The 24783-nt window shown below is 42.5% G+C and overlaps 1 protein-coding gene across 1 annotated transcript in view; it reads left to right on the top strand.

Annotated features, from left to right (window-relative positions):
* LOC138965028 (ubiquitin-conjugating enzyme E2 H) overlaps positions 1 to 24705 on the top strand; it is a 52061-nt gene extending 27356 nt beyond the window's left edge. The window contains exons 3-7 of the mRNA XM_070337150.1: positions 14264 to 14338; positions 15731 to 15770; positions 16197 to 16249; positions 16684 to 16812; positions 18066 to 24705. Coding sequence (XP_070193251.1) covers positions 14264 to 14338; positions 15731 to 15770; positions 16197 to 16249; positions 16684 to 16812; positions 18066 to 18184 — 416 coding nt within the window. The 3' untranslated portion in view covers positions 18185 to 24705. The remainder of the gene's footprint in view (positions 1 to 14263; positions 14339 to 15730; positions 15771 to 16196; positions 16250 to 16683; positions 16813 to 18065) is intronic.
* Positions 24706 to 24783: the final 78 nt, after the last annotated feature.

Raw genomic sequence — 24783 nt, 5'->3', positions numbered from 1 at the left:
ATCGGTTCATCAATGTGGAGGTATTAGTTGTACTATTGATGCTGACGGGGCTGGTAGTGGACGGGTCCCGCTGCATGAGGGGTCTGGTTAATTGAACCACTAATCAGCGGGAAGCGGCAATGTGCTATATTGTCAGACAGACCCAGCGCAGCCACTGTACATGTTGATTTATCGCGGAACCAGGGAGGGAGGGCGGGCTGCTGTGCCCGGTTAGTAGGTAGGATGGTTGGTTCATGGTTCCATGTCAGGTACTTTCTGTCTCGGCTTGCTGGATGGTCTGTAGCAGGCTGTGTTTTGTCAGTGACAAGATTGTTTTGTCAGACAGTGATAGATGTGTATTTTTGTCAGTGATCAGACTGTGTTTTGTCAGTGATAAGACTGTGTTTTGTCAGTGATAATTATGTATCAAGTTTTTGTCAGTGATAAGTGTGTATTTTTGTCAGTGACAAGACTGTATTTTCAGTGTCAGTGACAAGACTTATGTCAGTGTAGTAAAGTTGTATTTAGTCAGCGACAAAACGGTAGTGTGTCAGTGGTAGAGTGTTTTTTGTTCATGTCTAGATGTCTAGTACAGGTTTAAGACAATAAAAATAATAAAAATAGTAGAGAGAGAGAGGGGGGGGGGGGGGGGGGGAATCTGTAAAAGGAGATAATGTTGCAGGATCTTTGAAAAGAAGATCATGTGAAAACATGATTTTTGAGGTCCTGCCGCAAAGATCTCACTGTTATCTCTCTGTATTCCATACTTTCATAATAACATCCTGAAGAAGGCAGTATGCCGAAATATTGAAATAGAACAATCTAACGGTTATGTGTCCGCTTTAAATGTGATCTTCTCGTTTATTTCCTGCCGTCTATTGTTGTTTTCTTTAGCTGACCTTATGGGGGCTATCCGGGTCAGTTATGTCAAAAACAGCGTAACTTGGTGATTAAACCACTGGATGTCTTTGTCAGGCGACCCTGCTAATATCTCTCTCAGGGTCAGGCGACGGACACTGTCAAGGTATTGATTTAAACCCCAGGGTGTCTTCTGTACCTGACCCAGCACTGCGTGTCCGTCTGCCTTTCGGGGTCAGCCGTGCCGTGGGTGTCCAGGTTATTGATTAAGAGTCGTCTGTAGTCCAGCCAAAAATTGCATTTCGCAATGTTAATTTAACTTGAAACGGTGGCTGGTCAACTGACTGACCCGCCAGTGATCTGTTCGCAAAACCCTCCTGTACGACTGTACACACTCCGGCCGTTTCGTGGAAAGAGTTCGCCTCATCGTCTCAGATCTGGTCAGGCTTTTACATGGAGTAAGACCATCCCTCCACTTGGTCACATACCAAAAATGAACAGCATAGCCTGGTGCTCTCTGTGCAGTGGGTTTTTTAATGTGTTTTTTTTTAAAGACTTTTTCGGAAATGAATTCATTAAAATATGTTGAAATTCACCTGCATGTGTGTCTGTGTCTGTCTGTCTGTCGCACGCATGCACGCACGCAAAGTGTCTGTGCGTGCGTATGCGCATTTAACTCGATTGGGCTTTAAAGGTAATGACGTCTGTCTGTCCGTCTCCCCTCTCCCGCCCCCCCCCCCCCTCTCCACCTCTCTCTATCTCTCTATCTTTGGCACCGGCTGTAGACAACTTTGGCATTAGATAAAAAGATGCAGATGCCGATAGGAAAATGGCTGTAAAAGAGGTAGGTGGGCAGTAGTTTCAGTTGTGTTGTAGATGTTGAGAATTCAGTACAGTGTTGAACTAAATTTATATTCCATCGGGAATAGCGTAGCATCTCTGATTCCGTTGCTACGCTAGGTAGCATGCATACCTGTTGCAGTATCACCAAATACTGACTGCAGAGGGAAATTCCTCCACAGTATTTTTGGTATCACCCAATGAACCTGCACTTACAAATTCTAAATCAGACCAGCAGCAACTCTCTCTCTCTCTCTCTCTCTCTCTCTCTCTCTCTCTCTCTCTCTCTCTCTCTCTCTCTCTCTCTCTCTCTCTCTCCCCTCTCAATGAGAGAGAGAGAGAGTTACACTCAGTGGAATAGTAAAAGGAGTGAAAGAAATATCTATGGTTCAACGGAGATGCACTCTCAATTTCTGCTGACGGTGTGGCGGCTCCACTGACAGCTTCTAAACCTAGGGGATGCTGACCCACTAAATTCAAAGCACACACGCCGACACATGTGTAAAAAAAAAGGGGGGGGGGGGTAACTGGGGCACAGGCGGGGTGGGGGGGGGGGTAGTTTAGGAGAGACGGGGGGTGCACATCAGTGGTTTTACACACCTGTGCTGTGGAATGAGAGATGGCTGGTTGGGCCACCTTCACTGTTCACAATCCTATCTGGCAGTGTGTTACTGATTCCTCTTGGTCTTCGTGGGCGCGGTTGTCGTGTAAGTGTGTATGACTGTTAGTGTGTGTGTGTGTGCTCAGACCGCAGCGCTGACACACTTATTTTATGCTGAAACACAGCATGCTTGGCACTCTCACTTTTTTCCCGCAACACACACCCTCCCCCCCCCCCCCTTTTCCCTCTCTTTCTTTTCCCCACATACACTTTATTTCTGGCTCCTTCGTCCTTCCAACCTTTGAACTGTACACACACACACATACACACACAAACTCACTATGTGCTGATCAGCTGGTTTGAAAAGGATTGCCCTCAGCGCGATTTCAGGGCCTTAGCCCGTCTTCCCTCTCCTCTCCAGCACACAGAAAACTGGAGAAAGAAGCACTGAAGAGGGGAAAGCCAACAGGCGGAGATCAGCGGCCCGGAATGGGAAATCAATTGGGGGGGGGGGGGGGGGGGGGGAGAGAGCGTGTGTCTTCCCCCCTGTTTGTAGCCCCAACATGGCTTCCACACTTCACACATGCATTTCGATACAGGCCCCCTCCCTCACGGTCACACAGGCACTTGGTGCGTTGTTTTGAAGTGAGCTGCAAACTGGGTCATATGGATGATAGGACAAGCTAGTAAGACAGCAAACTGGGTCATATGGATGATAGGACAAGTAAGACAGCAAACTGGGTCATATGGATCATAGGGCAAGTAAAACAGCAAACTGGGTCATACGAATGATAGGAGTAATAAAACAGCAAACTGGGTCATATGGATGACAGGACTAATAAAACAGCAAACTGGGTCATATGGATGACAGGACTAATAAAACGCTGTTGTATAACACTATTAACCCGGCTTCTGGATCGACCCATCATTATGAGTTTGCTGACTGTTAGCAAATGATAACAGACATGTCGAGAAAAAAGATATCAAGCATGAGCCTTTTAGGCGAATGCTGATATTGTTTGTGAGACATGTCTGTTATCATTTGCTAACAGTCAGCATATTAGAAATAACGGTTTTATTACCGTTTAATTCGACCAAAAGAAATTTAGAAGCGACCCCGCGAATTAGACAGAACAGCCGCAATGGGAACTGGAGCGCTCCTACCTGACTATGCCTGTCAGTCAAAGAATTCTCGTGACCTGGGTCAGCCAATCAGAGTAACACACCTTACGTGATGAATATTCACAGGTCAAATGCGTTTGACACACAACAAACCATGTTGAACATGCGTTTCGGTTGCTTCGCTTTTTCTTGTTGAACAGAGAGCGAAAGATTTAGAACCGACTCCAGACGGATGGAAAATGAGGTAAAGATACATTTGACGTAAAGCGAGTGACCCAATTTCACTTGATTTTCCGAACTTTGATAATTTAGATTTCAAGTGAGCGAGTCGGCATTGCACACTCAGAGGATGGGCTGTGCCTCGCTGTTCCGTGAAGCACCCACCGACAAAACTCGCTTTTCGGTACTTTTTTTTTTAGATAAAGAGAGTATTATCTGACAGCATTTAAAGTGTCATTCTTTAGAATAAATCACATTGATATTGCTGATTTAAATTTTTACTTTGTCTTGTTCATTTTTAGCGTGATAAACATAAAGGGTCGCTGCCTGAACGTTATAACATTTAGAGGGTCACCTAGAATCCGTCCTGATTGGTCAAAAAGCCATATATGGGGCACTGAATTGGTAATAAAACATATTAATGCCTCTTCACGGACTTCTGCTGCTGTTGCTGATGCTGAAGATATAACCCTTGCCAACATCAGAGACCAACAGTTGACATATAGGGGACTAGAGGAATACCCGCTTCGCCGGGTAGGTGGCTTCGCCGGGAAGAAGTACTTAGAGCCGTACGCCGGCTTTGCCGGGTCCGAACAATGGACCCGCCAAGCTTAGGTCCCTCCCAGATTCGTGGAATGGGAACAGCACGAAAATGATTCAGTGGCCATAATGCCATTCCTGACCATATCGAGTCCCATCCTTGTCGACGAATGTAACCGTGTTAATCACCTTTGGAGGCGAACTCCACTCAAACAGGATTGAGCAATTTAGAGCTTATCTCTAAGCCCTTTTGATCTGTTATGGCTTCTCAAAGGAAGGCCAGTACATACAAATACACAAAAGCCGCCAGACCACATCACAAACAAAACTGAACAATCCACAGGTGTTGCCCACATAGAGAGAGAGACACACACACACACACACAAACACAGAGAAGCCGTATATATAGAGAGATAGATGACAGTGTATTTTTCGCGTGGCTATAAATTGATTCGACCTTTGCACTTTTACAGTGAGGATAATTTACGGGTCCAATTTACGTTCTGGACACTGCGGTGACCTTCTAAAAATAGTAACAGAACGCCGGGAATATCCGAAGATGCCCCACTCATACTATAGTGCACCATACGAAGGAAGGGAGGTAAACGCTGAAAACCTGGAGAAGATAAGGAAGAGTTACTTATAATGGTGAAATGAACACAAAAACCAAAATCGGTTCAGCGCTGCGCGCTGAGAGCACGTGTTGAAATATCTCATCGGTGATATTGTGTCCGGGGTGTAGCTGAATACGGTGTCCAAATTTGAAAAAGATCCACCGAGAACTTTGGCGTTGTGATGTGGTGTAGCGGCTTTGGTGTGTCGGTATGGGGGCCCGGGTAGCTGAGGTGGAACCAAAATCGGTTCAGCGCTGCGCGCTGAGAGCACGTGTTGAAATATCTCATCGATCAGGTTGTGTCCGGGGTCTACCTGAATAAGCCCACCAAATTTGAAGCAGATCCATCGAGAACTTTGGCCGTGCATCGCGAAGACACAGACAGACAGACACACACACAGACACAAGTCGTATATATATATAGAAGCCCAAGGGCTTGTAAGTCTTCCAGCTCCCCTCTTCCTGCAACTGAAGGAATGTAGGCAGACACCCGCCCTGTCTGACCGCGTATAAAGTCCTTCCGCGTTGTATATATTCGGCAGACAAGGAAGATAATACCCAAAATATTACAAAAAGAAGAAATTAAAGAAGTGATCTGCTCCTAACCGTCAGAGAACAGAATGTAGGTCACAGCAGCATACTCTACCCATGAGGGGCTTGTCACTTTGATAAAATGTTACTGAACTCGGGTGCCTATGCATCCGCACCGACCTTGTCAAGACGTCTCGATCTATGGTCCCCTCTTTGTGCCACTGAGATTTAATTGCTTGCTGCTTCAACTTGTCCGAGGGAGAAAAAAAAGACCGCCTGTCTGATAAAACACAAACGAAAATGAGGAAAACAAAGAGGGTGGAAGAGGGGGTACAGGTATGGAGAGTGGTGGAGTGGGTGAAAGGGGGTGGGGGGTAGTGGCATCACTGAGATGCAAAGCGGGAGGGGGTGGGTAGGTGAGTGGGGAGGTAGGGTGATGCTAGCTTGGTTGTCACTGGTATAGTTAGACTGAAGGGAGGGGGGGGGAGGGGGGTCTTGACATTGTCTTTTTGGGAGGATCTACAGATTATTGATTGTTTTGTCTGGTCATGAAATGTGTTAATGTTTGCAGTGCTGCCGTTTGCAGCATTCTTCGTTGATGAAGGTGTATTGAGATCATCTTGATAATCAATCGACAAGTTTTACTTTACTGTGGCTGTCAGTTGTACCGTACTTTCGGGACTAGGGCGCACCTATCTGATCCGACCACCTAAGAATAGTATGGAACCCATCGTGGCTTCCTATATATGCTTGTAATTGCACCCCCCTCCCCCCTCACAAAAGGTAGCTCGCTCTCTCTTTCCCTTCTCTTCCATGGCACAGACAGCCTCATAAGCACACACACGCACATACATACACACACACATACTCACACACATACTCACACACACACATATACACACACACTGACACACACACACACACGCACACACACTGACACACACACACATGATTAACTTTTTCATATATTTGAAATCCTTCAGTGTTTAATGTTTTGGGTTCGATGGGGTATACAAACTGTTTGATTTGCTTTGGTTTGGGTTGATTATTATTCAGGTAAGACTTGCAGGTAAGACTTGCAGGCCCTATGAAAGGGTAGGAGGGGGAAGGGAGGTAAGGGAAAGTCGGTCTTCACCACCATCAAAAACACAAAAGCGCAACCTGTTTTACTGCCCCATTTCCTTCTGTTTCCCGGGTAGAACATTAACAATCTTTTTACTCACATTAGGTCTAGAAGTTCCACTGAAATTAATATCACACACACACACACACACACGCGCGCGCACGCCCCCCCCCCCCACCTCCCTCCCAAACACACATTATTTGAAGAACAAGTGCTCAGTGACCTTTTGGGGGGAAAGAGAGCAAAAAAGGTGTGTTTGTAAATATTGATTCCAGTGTGTGAGTGCTGCGTTCTTATGTGTGCCTGCAGTTTTAACTAGGGCAGACAGAGCCTGGGAGATTTCTGTTAGTGTTCAGTGCTGTCAGCAGCTTTGGGCTGTAATGTTTGTTGATGGCCTCCTGCCTTGCAGACACTTGCTTCTAGTATATAGGATAAGCTCAGAGAGAGAGAGAGAGAGGGAGAAGGGGAGAGAGAGAAAGAGAGAGAGAGAGAGAGAGAGAGAGAGAGAGAGAGAGAGAGAGAGAGAGAGGGAGAAGGGGAGAGAGAGAAAGAGAGAGAGAGAGAGAGGGAGAGAGGGAGAGAGAGAGAGAGAGAGAGAGAGAGAGGGAGAAGGGGAGAGAGAGAAAGAGAGAGAGGGAGAGGAAGATAGAGAGAGAGAGAGAGAGAGAGAGAGAGAGAGAGAGAGAGAGAGGGAAAAATCAACAACAAAGCAAACGAGAGAGTGGAAAGGAGAGGAGAGATATATAGAGAGAGAAGCAAACCCCCCCCCCCCCCCCAAATAAAAGAAAAAGGAAGAGATAATCAAACTGGGAATTGGTCATTTCTCAATTTAATGGATCGGGCATTTCCTCTCTCCCCTGGCCTATCGGAATACATGTAGTTTGCTTGAGCACCTGGGGATCAGAATCATTGGTCATTTCAAGTTTTAATGCACCTTAATGACCATTGACCCATGTCTGGTTTGTACCCTGGGGGGGGGGGGAATGAGAGAGGGGGGAGAGAGAGAGAGGGGGGAGAGGGAGGGAGAGAGAGAGGGGGAGAGGGAGGGAGGGAGGGAGAGAGAGAGTGAGTGAGAGGAGGGGGAGGGAGGGAGGGAGGGAGGGAGGGAGAGAGGGAGAGAGAGAGAGTGAGTGAGAGGGGGGAGGGAGAGAGAGAGAGGGAAGGAGGGAGGGAGAGAGAGATAGGGAGAGAGAGAGAGAGAGAGAGAAAGAGAGAGAGCAGTATGTGTAAAAGTATAGCCTTAGTGTGAATATGCTCACTTTGAAATCATCTTGCAGTAGTCTGTAGTAATTTGATGTCGTTAACATAGTCATGGCTGCAACCACAGGTAAATCAGCGAATGTAGCGACTGAATGAGAAAATTTTTTCTAAGTTGTTAACATGATGTTAAAGGTGGTCGTCTACATTTTTGCTTTTTTTCAATAATCTTAAGGTTAGATTTTGATACAAAATTATGTCAAATGATGAATGAACCATGGGGAAAAAAGTTATAGAAAAAAAAATATATGTAAAAAAAGATTTTATTTTTGGGTAGCGTGACTCGGCGCTTCCAATATTTTGTTTTCTGTTTGCTGAGAACATGTGCTTTGCCTAAAACTACTGACCTATCAAATTCATGTCACTATGCTTATAGCCACGCCCAAACTAGTGCAGCAACAGTTCGACACTGGAGTGCTGGCCAAGCTTTTTTTTAAACGCACGAAATCCACGGGATTTGAGAGGAGTTTTGCGCTTGGCATTTTCCAAGTAAGGATATCCTACTATGAGTACTACGCTGGAATACTACAATGAATTTTCAAACCGCTACACTGGCTTCGTCTTTCCTGATCGAAAGGGGGTGTATTGTTGATATTTGTAGATAATAGACTCTGCATTTTAATGGTCAAATGGCGATTTCGGTATAAAAATGTAGACAAGGACCTTTAAGGTAACCACTGTCAATTGTGTGTGTGCATGTGTTTGTGTGCATGCATGCGTTCGTTTTCCGGCCGGCCGTCCGGCCGGCCGTCCGTAGACACCACCTTAACGTTGGACTTTTCTCGGAAACTATCAAAGCGATCGGGCTCATATTTTGTTTAGTCGTGACCTCCAATGACCTCTACACTTTAACGATGGTTTCGTTGACCTTTGACCTTTTTCAAGGTCACAGGTCAGCGTCAAAGGAAAAATTAGACATTTTATATCTTTGACAAAGTTCATCGGATGTGATTGAAACTTTGTAGGATTATTCTTTACATCAAAGTATTTACATCTGTAGCCTTTTACGAACGTTATCAGAAAAACAAGGGAGATAACTAGCCTTTTCTGTTCGGCAACACACAACTTAACGTTGGGCTTTTCTCGGAAACTATAAAAGTGACCGGGCTCAAATTTTATGTGAACGTGACTCCCAGTGACCTCTACACTTTGACGTCTGCTTTGGTGACCTTTGACCTTTTTCAAGGTCACAGGTATGCTTCAGGTATGCATTGTGTTGTGAATAGCAATTTCTTCCTGTCCATCTGATGCCTCATATAATATTCAGAACTGCGAAAGTGACTCGATCGAGCGTTTGCTCTTCTTGTTGTGTGTGAATGTGTGTGAGTGTATGTGTGTAAGTGTGTGTGCATGTGCATGTGTGTGTGTGTGTAGGCACTATAATGAAGTTCCTGCATCTAAAATATAGATCCCTGCTTTGAGTTAGGCTGTCTTTGTTTGCATTTTGCTGAAGAAACATGACCTGCTTCATGAGTTATTGATCTAGCTTGACAGTGTACTACAGGCAGTTCAAGTTACCAGAGTCTTATTTGCCCCAAGTGGAGTCATAGAGAAAGACAGTTTCTAGCTTGTCACCGATTTAAATTGATTTGGGTCTTTTTGTTGGCTCATTGCCCTGATTTTTCAAGCTTTGCTTTAGCTCTGAGCTAGCATTACAGTGGAACCCCCCTTTTATTACCTGCCAAACTCTGAGAAAATTAGGTCTTAAAATGGAGGGAGTCTTAAAATAGAGGTAAATTTACTGAGGTTATGAACAGAAAATCTGACAAATCAAGGTCTTTAAAAGGAGGAAGTATTACAATTTACATTGGCGGGGATCTTAAAAAGGGGTTCCTCTGTATTGATGTACGTTTCATAACTGAAAGACAAATGTTCGTGAAAATACAACCTAGGTAGTGTTGCCTCATGCAGGTGACATTCAAATGCTCTTTGGACACAACCTGATAGGATAACCCAGAATCTGTCTCATCTCACAACTACTTTGTTTCTATCCAAGGCATCTTTGAGGTCAGTTGAGGGAGAAGCCATCGAAATCCAGGATAAAAGGCACTTCTTGATGGGGCTTACGCTGAGGCTTAATTTGCATGCTCTTGAGGGGTGAGGTTTTACTGCGTTGCAAATCGCACTGGATTGTTGAAAAAATAGTCGTGTGTAAAATTTGGTGGGGTTTAGCTGGATAACAGCTGTGTGTGTGTGTGTGTTTTCATTGGTTTATTGCATCTTGTTCTTTTTCTAGCACAATTAGAGCCAAAGCGAGGTACTTTATAGTCAATTATTCAAATTAGTCAAATATATTCACATGAAATCCAGGTAAATAGTTGGACATTTCTTGCTCTTGCAAACACTGTAAATGTAATAAGGCAAGGTCATGAATAATAAAAAAAATAATTAAAAAAATCCTCACACTTAAGCATAGCATTCCCACAGTAGCTTCAGGGGTGCATAAATGATCACAACTGTCAACTGAAAGGCTAGAGACAGTTGCATCCTCTCTCTTTTCTTTTTGCTGACTCATCTTTTCTTCTTTCTTGCATTTGATTTTGAGCCTCCCCCATTAAGACCCGCACACACACAAAACCTAAGGGGATCCTTAAAAAGGAGAGGGTCTTTAATGGACGTACGGGCGGGGATGTAGCTCAGTCGGTAGCGCGCTGGATTTGTATCCAGTTGGCCGCTGTCAGCGTGAGTTCGTCCCCACGTTCGGCGAGAGATTTATTTCTCAGTCAACTTTGTGTGCAGACTCTCCTCGGTGTCCGAACACCCCCCGTGTGTACACGCAAGCACAAGACCAAGTGCGCACGAAAAAGATCCTGTAATCCATGTCAGAGTTCGGTGGGTTATAGAAACACGAAAATACCCAGCATGCTTCCTCCGAAAACGGCGTATGGCTGCCTAAATGGCGGGGTAAAAAACGGTCGTACACGTAAAATTCCACTCGTGCAAAAAACACTCAAAAGGGGGTTCCATCGTACTTGACTCTGTATGATCGTGAAGCATCAAATTCTGGCATCAAACTTTTGCCAGTAGAGTTGTTCTTATGCAAGGCTCAGTACACGGCAGTGCATTGCTGCGTCTCTCAGACGTGAACATGCAACGCTTGCAACTCATCAGATTACTGTGGAAAACAGGAGATGGCGGCACTCTCAGGAAAGGTGGTTTATATATCTCTGATGCCAAGGATTTGGGCTTCTTTTCGTTATTATTTGTCCGTGACAATCTTTATGGCGCTGCAGATTAAGTGGGGTAGAGTGGATTGGTTTCTGAAGCAAGATTGCACTACTTTTTGTTTTTCCTGATCATCTTTGATATTTTTTTATGTTATTTCGATCTTGAGGATTCAGTTCGAGCAAATACCACCAAACTAAGTCATGTGGATTTTGTTGCTTCTTATTTTTGCTTTTCCCCTGACATCTTTTACATTGGCTCTATTTTTCACACTTGGTTAGCCAACCAGTAAATGTTTTGCCTGGTGTCAATAATGTGTGTGTGCGTGGGAGGGGGGGGGATTTGGTTATTAGGTCTTCAAATAAGCATAATATTAGGGTACATGTACAACCATTTTATGACACTGCTTTGCCATTCAAATGGTTATCACTTCATTTAATATATGTTGGCAACAGCCAGAACATAAAATAAATAGTTTGAATACACCCTCTGCTGCTTGATAATACTTGCTCTATTTTATTTAACCTCTCATCTGCATGCAGCGTTGCCCTAAATCGACATGGTATAATGTGTGCTTCAAATGAAAACATTTCTATCCTGTCCCAGTCATTAACACCAGACTGACTGTGAAGGTTGCGTCCATGTAAATTGCCCCAGTCAGTACTAATGTTGCTCTTGTAAGAGTAATGCTGCTGCTGAGGATTCCACTTTCTGCCGCTCTTTCATGTGACTGCATCCTAATGATGGCATAAAAAATCCTGTAAGCTGCAGTGCTGAGTGCTGTAACTGCAAGAGGGCTGACTGCAGGAGGACTGACTGCAGAGCAGTTGCAGTCAGATCAGATCAGCTTTTGGCGGATAAAATGCTCGTTCTTTACCTTACTGCTGCGGCCCTATGCTCCACAGGGAGTCTACAGGAATAAGTCAAGTTACCTTACTGCACTAGATGCTGGTCCCATTCTGTGTTTTGTAGTTCCTGAAAATGTTTACTCAATTTATGTCTTTGGATAGAGTGCGGACGGAGAACAACAAAACAACAACAAACTTGCAAACAAGCAAACGTTGAGGAGACAAACACAGAGCTTTAAACATACACATTGATTGGGTCATCTTGGATTATACTTTAACTTCTTGGATTATACTTTAGCAATAATGTCTTATAATTGTGTGTCATGAGGTTTAGGGGGAATTGAGCGAGAGAGGGAGAGGGAGAGAGATTTTTTGACTCACATGCGAAGCAAAAGTGAGTCTATGTACTCACCCGAGTCGTCCGTCCGTCCGTCCGTCCCCCCCGTCCGGACGTCCGTCCATCCGTCCGGCCGTCCGGAAAACTTTAACGTTGGATATTTCTTGGACACTATTCAGTCTATCAGTACCAAATTTGGCAAGATGGTGTATGATGACAAGGCCCCAAAAAACATACTTAGCATCATGACCTTACTTGTCTAAAAAACAGCTATTTTTCACATTTTTCCCATTTTCTCTGAAGTTTTTGAGATTCAATACCTCACCTATATATGATATATAGGGCAAAGTAAGCCCCATCTTTTGATACCAGTTTGGTTTACCTTGCTTCAAGGTCAAGGTCACAGGAGCTCTTCAAAGTTGGATTGTATACATATTTTGAAGTGACCTTGACCCTGAACTATGGAAGATAACTGTTTCAAACTTAAAAATTATGTGGGGCACATGTTATGCTTTAATCATGAGACACATTTGGTCACATATGATCAAGGTCAAGGTCACTTTGACCCTTATGAAATGTGACCAAAATAAGGTAGTGAACCACTAAAAGTGACCATATCTCATGGTAGAAAGAGCCAATAAGCACCATTGTACTTCCTATGTCTTGAATTAACAGCTTTGTGTTGCATGACCTTGGATGACCTTGACCTTGGGTCAAGGTCACATGTATTTTGGTAGGAAAAATGTGTAAAGCAGTTCTTAGTGTATGTCATTGCTAGGTTTAGTTATTTGACCTTGACCCTGAAGGTCAAGGTCATGTAAAGGTCAAGGTCAAGTATGTGAGTCGTATGGGCTTTGCCCTTCTTGTTTTAGGATGGTGGCAGTTAAGTTATATTACTCTTCAAGTTGTGCCAAGTCATAAATATACATATATTTCAGTGCAGTGAGAATTCTTATTGTAACTGACAGCTAATTCACACATTTGAGTTTCTATTCTGAGCATGGTCTCTTTGCTAATCCTCTGTGGCTTGTAACAAACAAACGAACAAACAAACGAACAAACACACAGCAAGTACAAAAACGGTGCACAGACAGACAGACAAACAGTTAACATATTACTGGTACACACTGAGCCTTCATCCTCACAAACTCTCCCCATGATTTCATCCCTTATGTCTGTGGATCAACTGCATGTTAGGCATACTGGATTCATTGGAATTAAACTGGTGTGACAGATAATTCCCTGTGAATCCCTTTTGTGGCTTGGAATGTGTCGTGAATGAAAAACAGCCTGCCAAGTACGCGACAAAAGCTGCAGTGTAGAGCGGACAAATTCGCACAGCTTCTCGCTTGTCACCATCTCTTCCACTACTGGGGATTCCTTTAATTTTCACTTATTAGTTTGCACGCTTGCTGGGAAATCAATAGGATTCAATAGGGCTGTAGGGTATAGGTTGGAGGGGGGGGGGGGGGGGGGGGGGGCGAGGGGCGAGGTTTTGGGGACTAGGCAGGGGATTTGGGGATATAAGGTGAAAAACGATGTGCTGCAGCTTTTAGATTGAATAGCTGTGAAGAATTTAAGGGTTTGAGGATCAGGTGTCGGGAGGAAAATGTAGGGTCGGTTTTTCTTCTTCTTGGCATTAATTACCCCTCTTTCAGTTTTGTACAAACTATGAACACCAGAAATAGACTGTGTGCTCTTTGAATTGTGCTGGACGGGCGCAGTGGCGCAGTGGTAAGACGTCGGCCTCCTAATCGGGAGGTCGTGAGTTCGAATCAGTCCCGGTCGCTGCCGCCTGGTGGGTTAAGAGTGGAGATTTTTCCGATCTCCCAGGTCAACTTATGTGCAGACCTGCTAAGTGACTTAACCCCCTTCGTGTGTACACGCAAGCACAAGACCAAGTGCGCATGGAAAAGATCCTGTAATCCATGTCAGAATTCGGTGGGTTATAGAAACATGAAAATACCCAGCATGCCTCCCCCGAAATCGGCGTATGCTGCCTGAATGGCGGGGTAAAAACGGTCATACACGTAAAAATCCACTCGTGCTTAAAGCATGAGTGAACGTGGGAGTCTGAGCCCATGAACGAAGAAGAAGAAGAAGAATTGTGCTGAATAAAACTACAACACCAAGAACAGTATCAAGGGGCCGGTGAGTGGCAGTGATTTTATTCTGAAAAGGAAACGGATTTAACCTGTTGTTTGACAAGTTTTCTCCTTGTCTGTTGCAGCCCCCTATGAGGGTGGGGTGTGGAAAGTCCGAGTTGACCTCCCGGAAAAGTACCCCTTCAAGTCACCTTCTATAGGTGAGTATATCGCTGTCATTTGATGGCATTTATGATATGTGACCCTCCACCGTCACCTTTGCATGATTTTCATATTTTTCTGAAGAGTTTTTTTATGCTCTATCCTAGCAGTGGTGAAAACCGTTTTAGAAAAGAGCGAAAACTGTTTGAGTTATAAGCCTGTGACTGAGGTGACCCTCACACTGTTACCAGACACTCCCCTGACTTATATTAAGCCTAGCACAGAAGAACCACGGGGGGTGACATGCGACTCATTTCGTGGTGGAGGGTCACATATAGGCCATCTTTTCTCACCTTCTCAGAGAAATAGATGGTTTCGGTTATGTTAGTTATGTTGCCCATTACTATAGATATGTTTTCCAGGGCCGATACGTTATTTAAAAAAAAAAAAATTATTATTATGGGGAGCTTACATAGCGCGAACCACAACTGTGCTCTCCGCGCTTTACATATTAATTTCTGCCGTTTGAAATGGAATTTTTTTTACAGACAGACAAACAGACATTTTTTACACACAATATATAACGCATTCACATCGACCAGCAAACTTCAAGCCTATTAGGCGAACATTCACCTTTCACGGCCTATTATTCCAAGTCAAACGGGTATTTGGTGGACATTTTTATCTATGCCTATACAATTTTGCCAGGAAAGACCCTTTTGTCAATCGTGGGATCTTTAACGGGCACACCCCAATGTAGTGTACACGAAGGGACCTCGGTTTTTCGTCTCATCCGAAAGACTAGCACTTGAACCCACCACCTAGGTTAGGAAAGGGGGGAGAAAATTGCGGCCTGACCCAGGGTCGAACACGCAACCTCTCGCTTCCGAGCGCAAGTGCGTTACCACTCGGCCACCCAGTCACATAAGATCTGAGGTTAATCTAACCTAGGGTAAGTAGCTTTAAGTTCAGGTTATTTGCGTGACAGACAGAGAGACAGGCAGACAGATTGTACATATTTGTGACCCTCCACCACGGAATGAGTCGCATGTCACCTTTGCATGATTTTCATATTTTTACATTTTCCAAAAGAGTTTTTTATGCTCTATCCAGTGGTGAAAACCGTTTTAGAAAAGAGCGAAAACTGTTTGAGTTATAAGCCTGTGACTAAGGTGACCATCACACTGTTACCAGACACTCCCCGGACTTATATTAAGCCTAGCGCAGAACCGCGCGAGGTGACATGCGACTCATTTCGTGGTGGAGGGTCACATTTGTGGGGTCTCTTGAGGACTGACAGATGCCTTCTCGATCTCTGGAATTTTATTTAAAGCAGTTATGTGTATATTTGATTTTAACAGACTATTTTGTTCATGGCAGTATTATGTCATGCATATACTGTTATAATTTAGAGTAAAACACAGTGCTGTATAATTGTTTTCTGTTTGCAGGTTTCATGAATCGGATCTACCATCCAAATATAGATGAAGTGTAAGATTTGTTGTCTGCGTCATTGCATTGCTAAGTTACCTTATAATTCTTCTCTAAAGGCCCAATGTTTTGATAGAAATGATACTCACTCTGTTCGAGAAAATCAATGTGTGTGTGTGGTGGTCTGTCTGTGTGTGTGTCTGTGAGTGCAGAGAGATTGAATCGATATTTTGCTCCAATTCTTACAGATTTCAGTAGAAATGTAAAATAAGATTTTGAACCCGGTCCCACAATTACTCTCTCATCTTAAGTGATCTTGTTTTTTACCATTTGCACAAAAACTGCAGGTTTGCTAGAAATAGATATTTTTAGCATGCAAATCAACAACACTATGACGTGGAAGACTTCACAAGTCAGGTTTATCATTTTTTGGATATGATTAAAATTCCGATAGAAAATTATTCCTGTTGGCTTGTGTGATTTCAGTTCAGGAACAGTGTGTCTTGATGTCATCAACCAAGCCTGGACAGCCCTTTATGGTGATCAACTTTCTCTCTAGAGTTAGGAGTATGTTAAGGGTGTGTGTGGTTAGGAAGAAATGGTTTGAGTTTTATCTGTCTAGCTTTATTTGAAGGACGAATATTAGTTTTGCTCTTCATGCAGTTCCCACCAGCAGTGTTCTGCCTGACCAGAACAAAACCTGAAGGATAAATGATATGTAAAGGGTCTGTTTAGAGGAGACAATGCATTTTTATTGGTAACTTGTCTGTGCTGTAATGCTGAGATGCAAGTTCCCGCACAGATGGAACGCTATTCTACAGGCACAGTTTTTTGATGAACGGGTTGATGATGTGTTTTCATTTTACAGTACTTTAGGCACTCTATTCATGCCTAAAACTGAGTGCGACAGTACATTACACATCATGACTTGTGAAACTTTTCTACTGTTGAAACATGGGTTTTCATGTTGCAGATCTGTCCAACATCTTTGAGTCGTTCTTGCCACAACTGCTAACCTACCCCAACCCCATCGACCCCCTGAACGGGGACGCTGCCGCTCTCTACCTCCACAAACCAGAGGATTACAAAAAGAAAGTTCAAGGTCTGTACTTTACGCACTCAAGTTTCTTTTCTTTTTTCTTTTTACGATACAGTGGAGCCTCCCTTTTAAGACCCTGTGATTGAAGACTCTCCTTTTTAAGACCCTGCGATTGAAGACTCTCCTTTTTAAGACCCTGCCATTGAAGACTCTCCTTTTTAAGACCCTGCCATTGAAGACTCTCCTTTTTAAGACCCTGCGATTGAAGACTCTCCTTTTTAAGACCCTGCCATTGAAGACTCTCCTTTTTAAGACCCTGCCATTGAAGACTCTCCTTTTTAAGACCCTGCGATTGAAGACTCTCCTTTTTAAGACCCTGCGATTGAAGACTCTCCTTTTTAAGACCCTGCCATTGAAGACTCTCCTTTTTAAGACCCTGCCATTGAAGACTCTCCTTTTTAAGACCCTGCGATTGAAGACTTTCCCCTTTTTAAGACCCTGCGATTGAAGACTCTCCTTTTTAAGACCCTGCGATTGAAGACTCTCCCCTTTTTAAGACCCTGCGATTGAAGACTCTCCTTTTTAAGACCCTGCGATTGAAGACTCTCCCCTTTTTAAGACCCTGCAATTGAAGACTCTCTCCTTTTTAAGACCGAATTTTCTCAGATTTTATTTAGGTCTTAAAAGGGGGGTTCCCACTGTATTTTTCTCCTTGTAATGCACAGAATTCAGTACAATTTTGTAGACATGCATTTCCAGCTTAGGACTGCCAACAATCTGAGAAAATGAGGAGAGAGTAGTACTGTCTTGAAATGGAGCTAAGTTTCAGATGTTGTGAACAGAAAATCCGGGAAAGCAAATTTGTCTTGAATATGGGGGAAAGTGTGGGTCTAAAAAGGGGGGTGCCATGGCTTGGGGAAAATGTGCAGGTTCTGGGATGGTATAATAGTGGGAGGATGGAGGGTGAAATAGCTGGGAATGTTGTTCTACAGGCTTTGAGCTCAAAATTGTTTGCCCACAGAGCTGCTCCTGAAAAACTTGTAATAATCTGCATTAATCAAATAGGGAGAGTACGGAACATGAAGTGTAATTTTTTGGTTAGCTTTTTCATCCATTTCTACCAGAGCAAAGTTTTGTTTTAATCAGTTTTAGTTGGACCTGCATGATCTTTCGTTATGGCAGAGATTGAACAGTGTGTGTGTGTGTGTGAGCGCGCACATGAGTGCCTGTGTTTACATAGCGTGTGTGTATGTGAGTACATCCAAGTGTTATGCTTTTAAATGAAATGACTCACAAACGATTTCCACTGCTTGCAGAGTATGTACAAAAGTATGCAACAGAGGAGGCGTTACGGGAACACCAGCACGAGTCCTCCTCCAGCGAATCATCAATGAGCGACTTCTCCGAGGACGAGGCGCAAGACATGGAACTATAACCCTCGCCCCCGTAGTGATCTGTTTTCCAATTGTCCCATCCTTCATCTGTACATAGAAACATTGGTGCCAGGGCCTGCTCTTCTTGCCTGCTGCGTGCACACAGGCAGAGACCTTCAAGGATTCGAGGAAGCCAGAGAGAAGAGATTTTAGGACTACTGTTGTGTCTTTACACTGCGCTATATTCAGCTTGAGAAATTTTCTTGGGAGACGTGTGTAAAAATCACTTTACTTCTGAAAGGGAGCAGAACATGTTGTTCTGGATTTAGTCCTAAGCTTAACGGGAAAGGCCTCCAGATTCATACTAAATGGGGGAGGGGAGGGGGGGTCTTATGTCTCAGTCATGGTTGATAGAACGGCTTTGCTAGCCAAACAGCTGGTAAGTCAATCAAGTCACCTCAGTCATAGCAAATCCACTTGACTTTAGAAAAGTATTACAGTGCAGTTAATTAACCCCACAGGCATGCACAGACAGAAAGTTTTGGGGTAAAGGTCTTTGAATGAACTGTTCATCAAAACATGCATACTTCCACGGAGTGTGACATTTTCTGGTTAAATGATTTTTGCATACCACACTATTTTTTCACACATCTGAGGTGGAAGAAACAAAACAACACGGAATAGTACAACCCCACAATAAAGCATAAATACATTAACCTTGTTGTCTCACACTACTGAAGCTTGAACAGATTGTGAAGTGAAACATTCTTACGTCTTTGATACTTAGATTGGTTGGCTGAAGCATTTCGATTCTTTCAGCATGCATTGCAAAGGCCTTCCTCTCTTGAAGGTTGCACTCTTCTTTTTGCCTGTGTGCATCAGGCACGAAGTCCAGGTCCAGGGCAAGGTGTATGAATCACTTGAACGTTGCGTGCGACTGTGTGTACGCTCCAGACTTTGGATCTGTGCCTGCTGTGTGCCGAGTGAATGAGAGTGGAGCGAAAGTTGCCGCGGGCATTTGTTTGCTTGTTTGCCGATTTTACAGACCTCATCCTTCATCATGGTTTGCATTTTGTTTTAAAGATTGAATCTTACTCTGATACAGACTATTTTTTGTTTTTGTTTTTCGTGTAGAGTGCTACATGATGTCTTGCAGTGTGCGAGTGTTTCTCACCTTCCTAGATGCTTGGCATAATGGACGTTGCTCACAGTAACCTGTATCTGACCACGCTTGGGAAATTTCAATATTGTACCGTCCTGTCAGTCTTCCCCAACAGTTATTTTAATTTTGTAGAGTTGAAACTTTAACAATGGGATCAGTTGTAGCATATAGGAGCACGTGTTATATGCACTTCAGAAGTGAGTGTAACTTTGACGAGCCAGTCACTATCCTTCCTGATGCATGAAGTGCTTATCAATTATTATTTGTAAAACTGCATGCCTGTTCTTTTACAGCTTACTCTCTTATAATTCGATGGACAATTCTGTAGGTTGTTTTTTTCTTAAAGAACTAAGCCTCAGTTCAAGTCTCAAATGTTTGCAGATCTGCCGCAGTGCACAATAGTCATTTGTTAGGCTCTGGTCAGAAACAGGCTTTTGTGATTTTGTTCCTTTTTCAGGCTCGTGCGACAGCGATGAAAGTGTGATTCTAGTGAATGTCAGCGTGAGTGTGTGCGTTTTGAATGACAACACGATGAGTTTAAGCAAACTATACCCACGCTCTGAAATCACGTGTGCTCACCTGTGTTTGAAGCATTTTACGTTTGGTTTCGTGTGTACTGCACCATGTTTTGAATGCTTTTAGAACTGACTGGGGTGTCAAGGGCTGCTTTTGTCGCTGTAAAATCCGCATTGACCCGTTGTGCTGACAGCAACATTTTGTCCATTTCATACAGTGGTCATTTTCACCATATATATACACATGTCATTTACCTTCTTTTCCATTGTACAAATTAGACGGGGACTATGGTTTCTGTCGATGATGGTTTCGTTTTTGTTTCCTTCTGCATTTTTTCTTCAAGGATTTGTAAGGCGCTAAGTCATAATGTTTGATATGTGTAAGCAGTGTTCTTCACACAAACGGGTATTTGAAGTACACAAAATTCTCCCTTCTAAGATTAACTCTCAACATACTAAATGAGCCGACTCGGTTTCCTTTTCTGAACCTGCTTTAGTTGCAGGTTGTTTGATTTTCGTCAATTTAGATAAAAAAAAAGTTATCTTTATGTTTTTCAATTCTCTTTTTTCCTTTTTGGAAACAATATTCCGTGTGGTTTAGTGCCTGCGGGCTTGTGAATATTTTATTCTTTTTGTACAAATTAACTTTGTGCTAACCCAGATTGTATGGATGAGTTTTGAATAACACAACAAAACAGGCAAAATACATGAGTGTTTTCTTGCTTCCATGTATTTTTTTAATTAAAAGATTTCATGATGCTATATTAATAGCGTTTTATTTTTCATGGAGAAAGAGGAAAACTGGTTTTAATTGTTTTCAGTTTTTAGCTGTGTACTGATTGTGACTTGTTAAAGAGTTTCTGTGATTTGTGCAAGGGGTGGTGAACTCTATTGTTCTGTAGAAATAAAGTGTAACCCTGTACTCTTTCTCTGTCAGTGTATACCATTAATCAAAGCCTTTTGCCATATTTGTCAAACGTGTAAAAGGGAAGTCAGGTTTTGTGTGCAGTACAGTCAAACATGCCCTGTATGGCCACCATCTCTCGATAACGACTACCTGTCAATTATAATTACCCGATAGGTTCCCTAACAAAAGTTTTTATCGGTATAATTCCCTTTTCCACAACAACCACCACGTTTGGTTGGTCCCTTGGGTGTTTGTTATGCAGTAGAACAGCCATTTTAACTTTTTAGGACCTCAACAAATTTGAGAAAATCAGGTTTTAAAAAGGAGGGAGTCCCGGTAAATTGGAGGTCAACTTACAGAGGTTATGAACAGAGTCTGAAAAAGCAAGGTCTTAAAATGAAAAAAGGAGTAAGTCTTTAATTGGGGGGTCATAGAAAGGGTGTTCCTCTGCAGACAGGTTTGACTGTAAGAGGCAACTCACATTAATTTTGTTCCTCTGTTACTAAGCACCAGGTATTCGACTGTACGTTTGCACAGAGATTTTTCTGGCCTGTGCTTCATCGTGCGTGGTTAAAAAGCGTCGGAGAGTTTGCAAAAGCATTGGTAGCTAGACTCCATGCAAACTGACTTCCCTTTTCATGTCGGTGTGTCTCCACTCTGGATTGTCCAACTCATGCAATATGCCATGGTATCATGAGTGCATGTGTACCATTGTATTCATATACTTGGACCCAACAAGGAAGTTTGTGTAGATGGATTGATGATATAAGAGTGACATGTGTTGCGTATGAAGCTTAGTGAGGTAGAGAATTATAGGCAATGTCCCATCACTCATTTCATGATTGATCTAGTTCAGTGAGTTTTTCTTTTAGACTTTTCTTTCTTGTAAAGCATGTTCATGTTTTATTTTTGGTGATAAGAAATGTGAATCCTTCTTTCTTTCTTTTTCTTTACAAATAGTAATGAACTAAAAGCTTCTGTTCTGTTGATATGTTGGTGCAATTTCAATGCAAATATGGCAAAATATCAGGGGTTGGTAGCATAAGTTGTACAGTGGAACACACTTTGGCAGACGAGTTGAAAAGAAATTAATCTCAGGAGCAAAACTGATCAGAAATATTGAGCTTTGTGGGCTGCTTGATGTAAGTTCAGCTTAACTCAGTCTCCCAGGTACGGATATATCCGTACCCACTCATGGCTCTTATCTGACCAGGTACGGATATATCCGCTCAGACTGTTAGCTTAAGTCGCTTCCTGTAACGTCCATCTAACGCCTGCATTCTAGCGTGTTGATACACAGTTACTACAATTCTGAGTGACCTACTGCAGCACAGCTGGTCTCGGCTAAAAACAACTTGGTCAACATAGGTGGGGTAGAAAGTGTTAAAGAGAGGTAACCAATATGCTAGCTTATTTGCACACTGCAACAAAGAGTTATTTCTCTTGTGTCTGTGTTCCATATATGGCCACTTGGAGACAGAATTTTGGATGAAGTCACCATTTCTCTCCAATGTCACCAAACTTACCATGCTAAAGTCCAACATTACTAGGCCTTGCTTCATCCCTACAGATGCACAGTCAAGTTCTCAAAGCGGTTAACCAGAGGGAAAAAGACAGTAGCATGCTGTAGTTCTACCCCACCTATGTTGACCAAGTTTTTTTTTTTTTTTAGCCGAGACCAGCTGTGCTGCAGCAGGTCACTCAGAATTGAAGTAACTGTGTAGTAACTGTGTATCAACACGCTGGAATGCATGCGTTAGATGGACGTTACAGGAGGCGACTGAAGCTAACAGTCTGAGCGGATATATCTGTACCTTGTCAGATAGAGCCATATGAGTAGTATGTACCTGGGAGACAATGAGTTAACAGCAAAACATTCTGCGGCAAACTTAACAGTCCTTCACATCAACATTCTCCACTGCCTAGCGAAGTTGATTTTCCATCTTGGAAAAAAAATATATATATATATATGTTAGCGACACAAGTTTATGATTTGCTTTTAATTTTGTGACCGTTAATCAATATGTATCACAAGGCTCTTTAAGTGTTTGTAAACTGGAGAGGGCGCTTATCCCCAGGAAGGATACCGTGTCTTTGAAAGTTGACACTATCAGACATGGGAATTGTCCGGCGAAAGTCAAATTACCGCCAAATATTTTTTTTGTTCCGCCAAAAAAATAAATAGGGGAGGCAAAAATGGTTCTAGAAACTTAATTTAATGGCAAACTTGGAGCTCAGATGACACCAAATTGCACAATTTGGGTTCTTTGGAGATTTTTTTTATGGGGGGTAGGCACATGCCCTTGGACCTCCCCTAGTGAGGCTAGGCGCATCACGCCGTCGACTTTGATATTACTTGCACATTTTCAGCCTTTTTTTTAAACTTTTTTCAATTCCCATGCCTGATTATCAAAATCTGCGAAGAATGTTTTCAAAATATACACCAGGAATTAGGGAAAAAAACCTGTGTTTAAGTGCCTTTTTTTCAATTCGCTGTTCAAATTTCGATACTCTGCCCAAACGTGTGTTCCACTGTTAATATTAATTTAAGGGTAGCGAGAACATTTAGTCATTACTATATTCCAGTCAACCTCACTTTAGTTTAATCTGTATTCTTCCAGTGGTCAAGTAAAAGTATCACAGTTTTGTGTATGAATTGACAGATAGCCAGGCTGCTAACTCAACATTTTAAGTACCCTTCATACATAATGCAATAATTGGTACTCTATCACAAGAAACTGATTTTCTCTTTTTTGTTTTTGTTTCTTTTTTACCATTCATGAACTTTCAGTTACCAGTCATTAAGATCTCACCCACCATTTCATTTTGTATAGCTTTAACTTGGTGAAATAATTGTGCTCAAAGTTTAGAAGGAAACCCTTTTAAAGGTTAAATCCATTACAATAATAAATGTAAGCATTTAGGATGCTGCTTTTCTAGAGCAAGCAGTTGAGCAAGCGTTGATTTAAAATCAAAAAATCAAAAAATCTTTGATATTCAAGTCCAACGGAAAATGTCAACAGGTATGGCTAAACACTGACCGATAGGTAATTAACAGTAAAGTTTTTGTGCTGTACATGTAAGTCATTTCAGGGAATAAGAAAATAGCAGGCCCTTGGCTGAATGAATGAACCCGTTACAGAACAGGAAGATACTTTTTCTCTTTGATGTGGAATGCATCAAAACACTGTCTTTTGAATCATCCAATGAGACACAGTTCAGTTTTGAAGATGTATTTGCTTGGATCGTTCTCCGTTTGAGAATTTGGACTTCACGTCAATGAAGGCATGTTTTAATGATGCTTTACCCAGCGTCATTCATTTTTCCTCCACTAATCATGTGACTCGATCAACCGAGGGAAAGAAAATCAGATTTGTTTGTTTGTAAACCAGCAGTGTAAACTTGGATTTCAGCTTATTTCCAGTTTGAGAAGGCTTTTATTTGTGTCTGTCTTGTTCAAGTCTTCCTCGTTTGTTTGATTGACTGATCGTTCTGTGCTTTCTTGCGCCGACACTTTCTTGGTTTTCATGCTGCGAGTGAATACCTCAACAGTTTCATTCTTTTTCAAAATGCTGAAAATAAAATGCACCTGAAGTAGGAAAAAAGAAATAATAGGTCCTGGTAAAAATGCAAGAAAACTGTCTGGTAAGAGCTTATATTTTCATGAACAGATTTTGGCCATATTTTAAATAAACATTTTCTAAGCTAAACGCAATGAATATTTTTTTGTTCATGTCCTGAAGGTGGACGTAGACAATACATCCTGTTGTTCTTTTCAGTTACTTTCGATGGATATTGATAATGTGGGCATCTTGGTCAAGATACACAATTTTATTACAAAAAATTGCTTTTACTATTTCACAAACTGTGACATACGTGAGTGTGACGATAGTTGCCAGTAGAAATTTCTGTTTTCACTTTTTACCAGCTATCTCATATTCTCTGTAATATTTTGTACTGTCCATGTAATAAGAAATAAAATAAAAAGGTAAAAATGTTGCTTTGTCTTTTGTCTTGCCATTATTACATGTACATGTAAAGCGTGCTCTTTTATTTGCTGACAAAAATACTCCTGTA

The sequence above is a fragment of the Littorina saxatilis genome, linkage group LG4 (assembly GCF_037325665.1).
Source record: "Littorina saxatilis isolate snail1 linkage group LG4, US_GU_Lsax_2.0, whole genome shotgun sequence".
Lineage (NCBI taxonomy): Eukaryota > Metazoa > Mollusca > Gastropoda > Littorinimorpha > Littorinidae > Littorina > Littorina saxatilis.
This window is presented reverse-complemented; position numbering and strand designations above follow the sequence as displayed.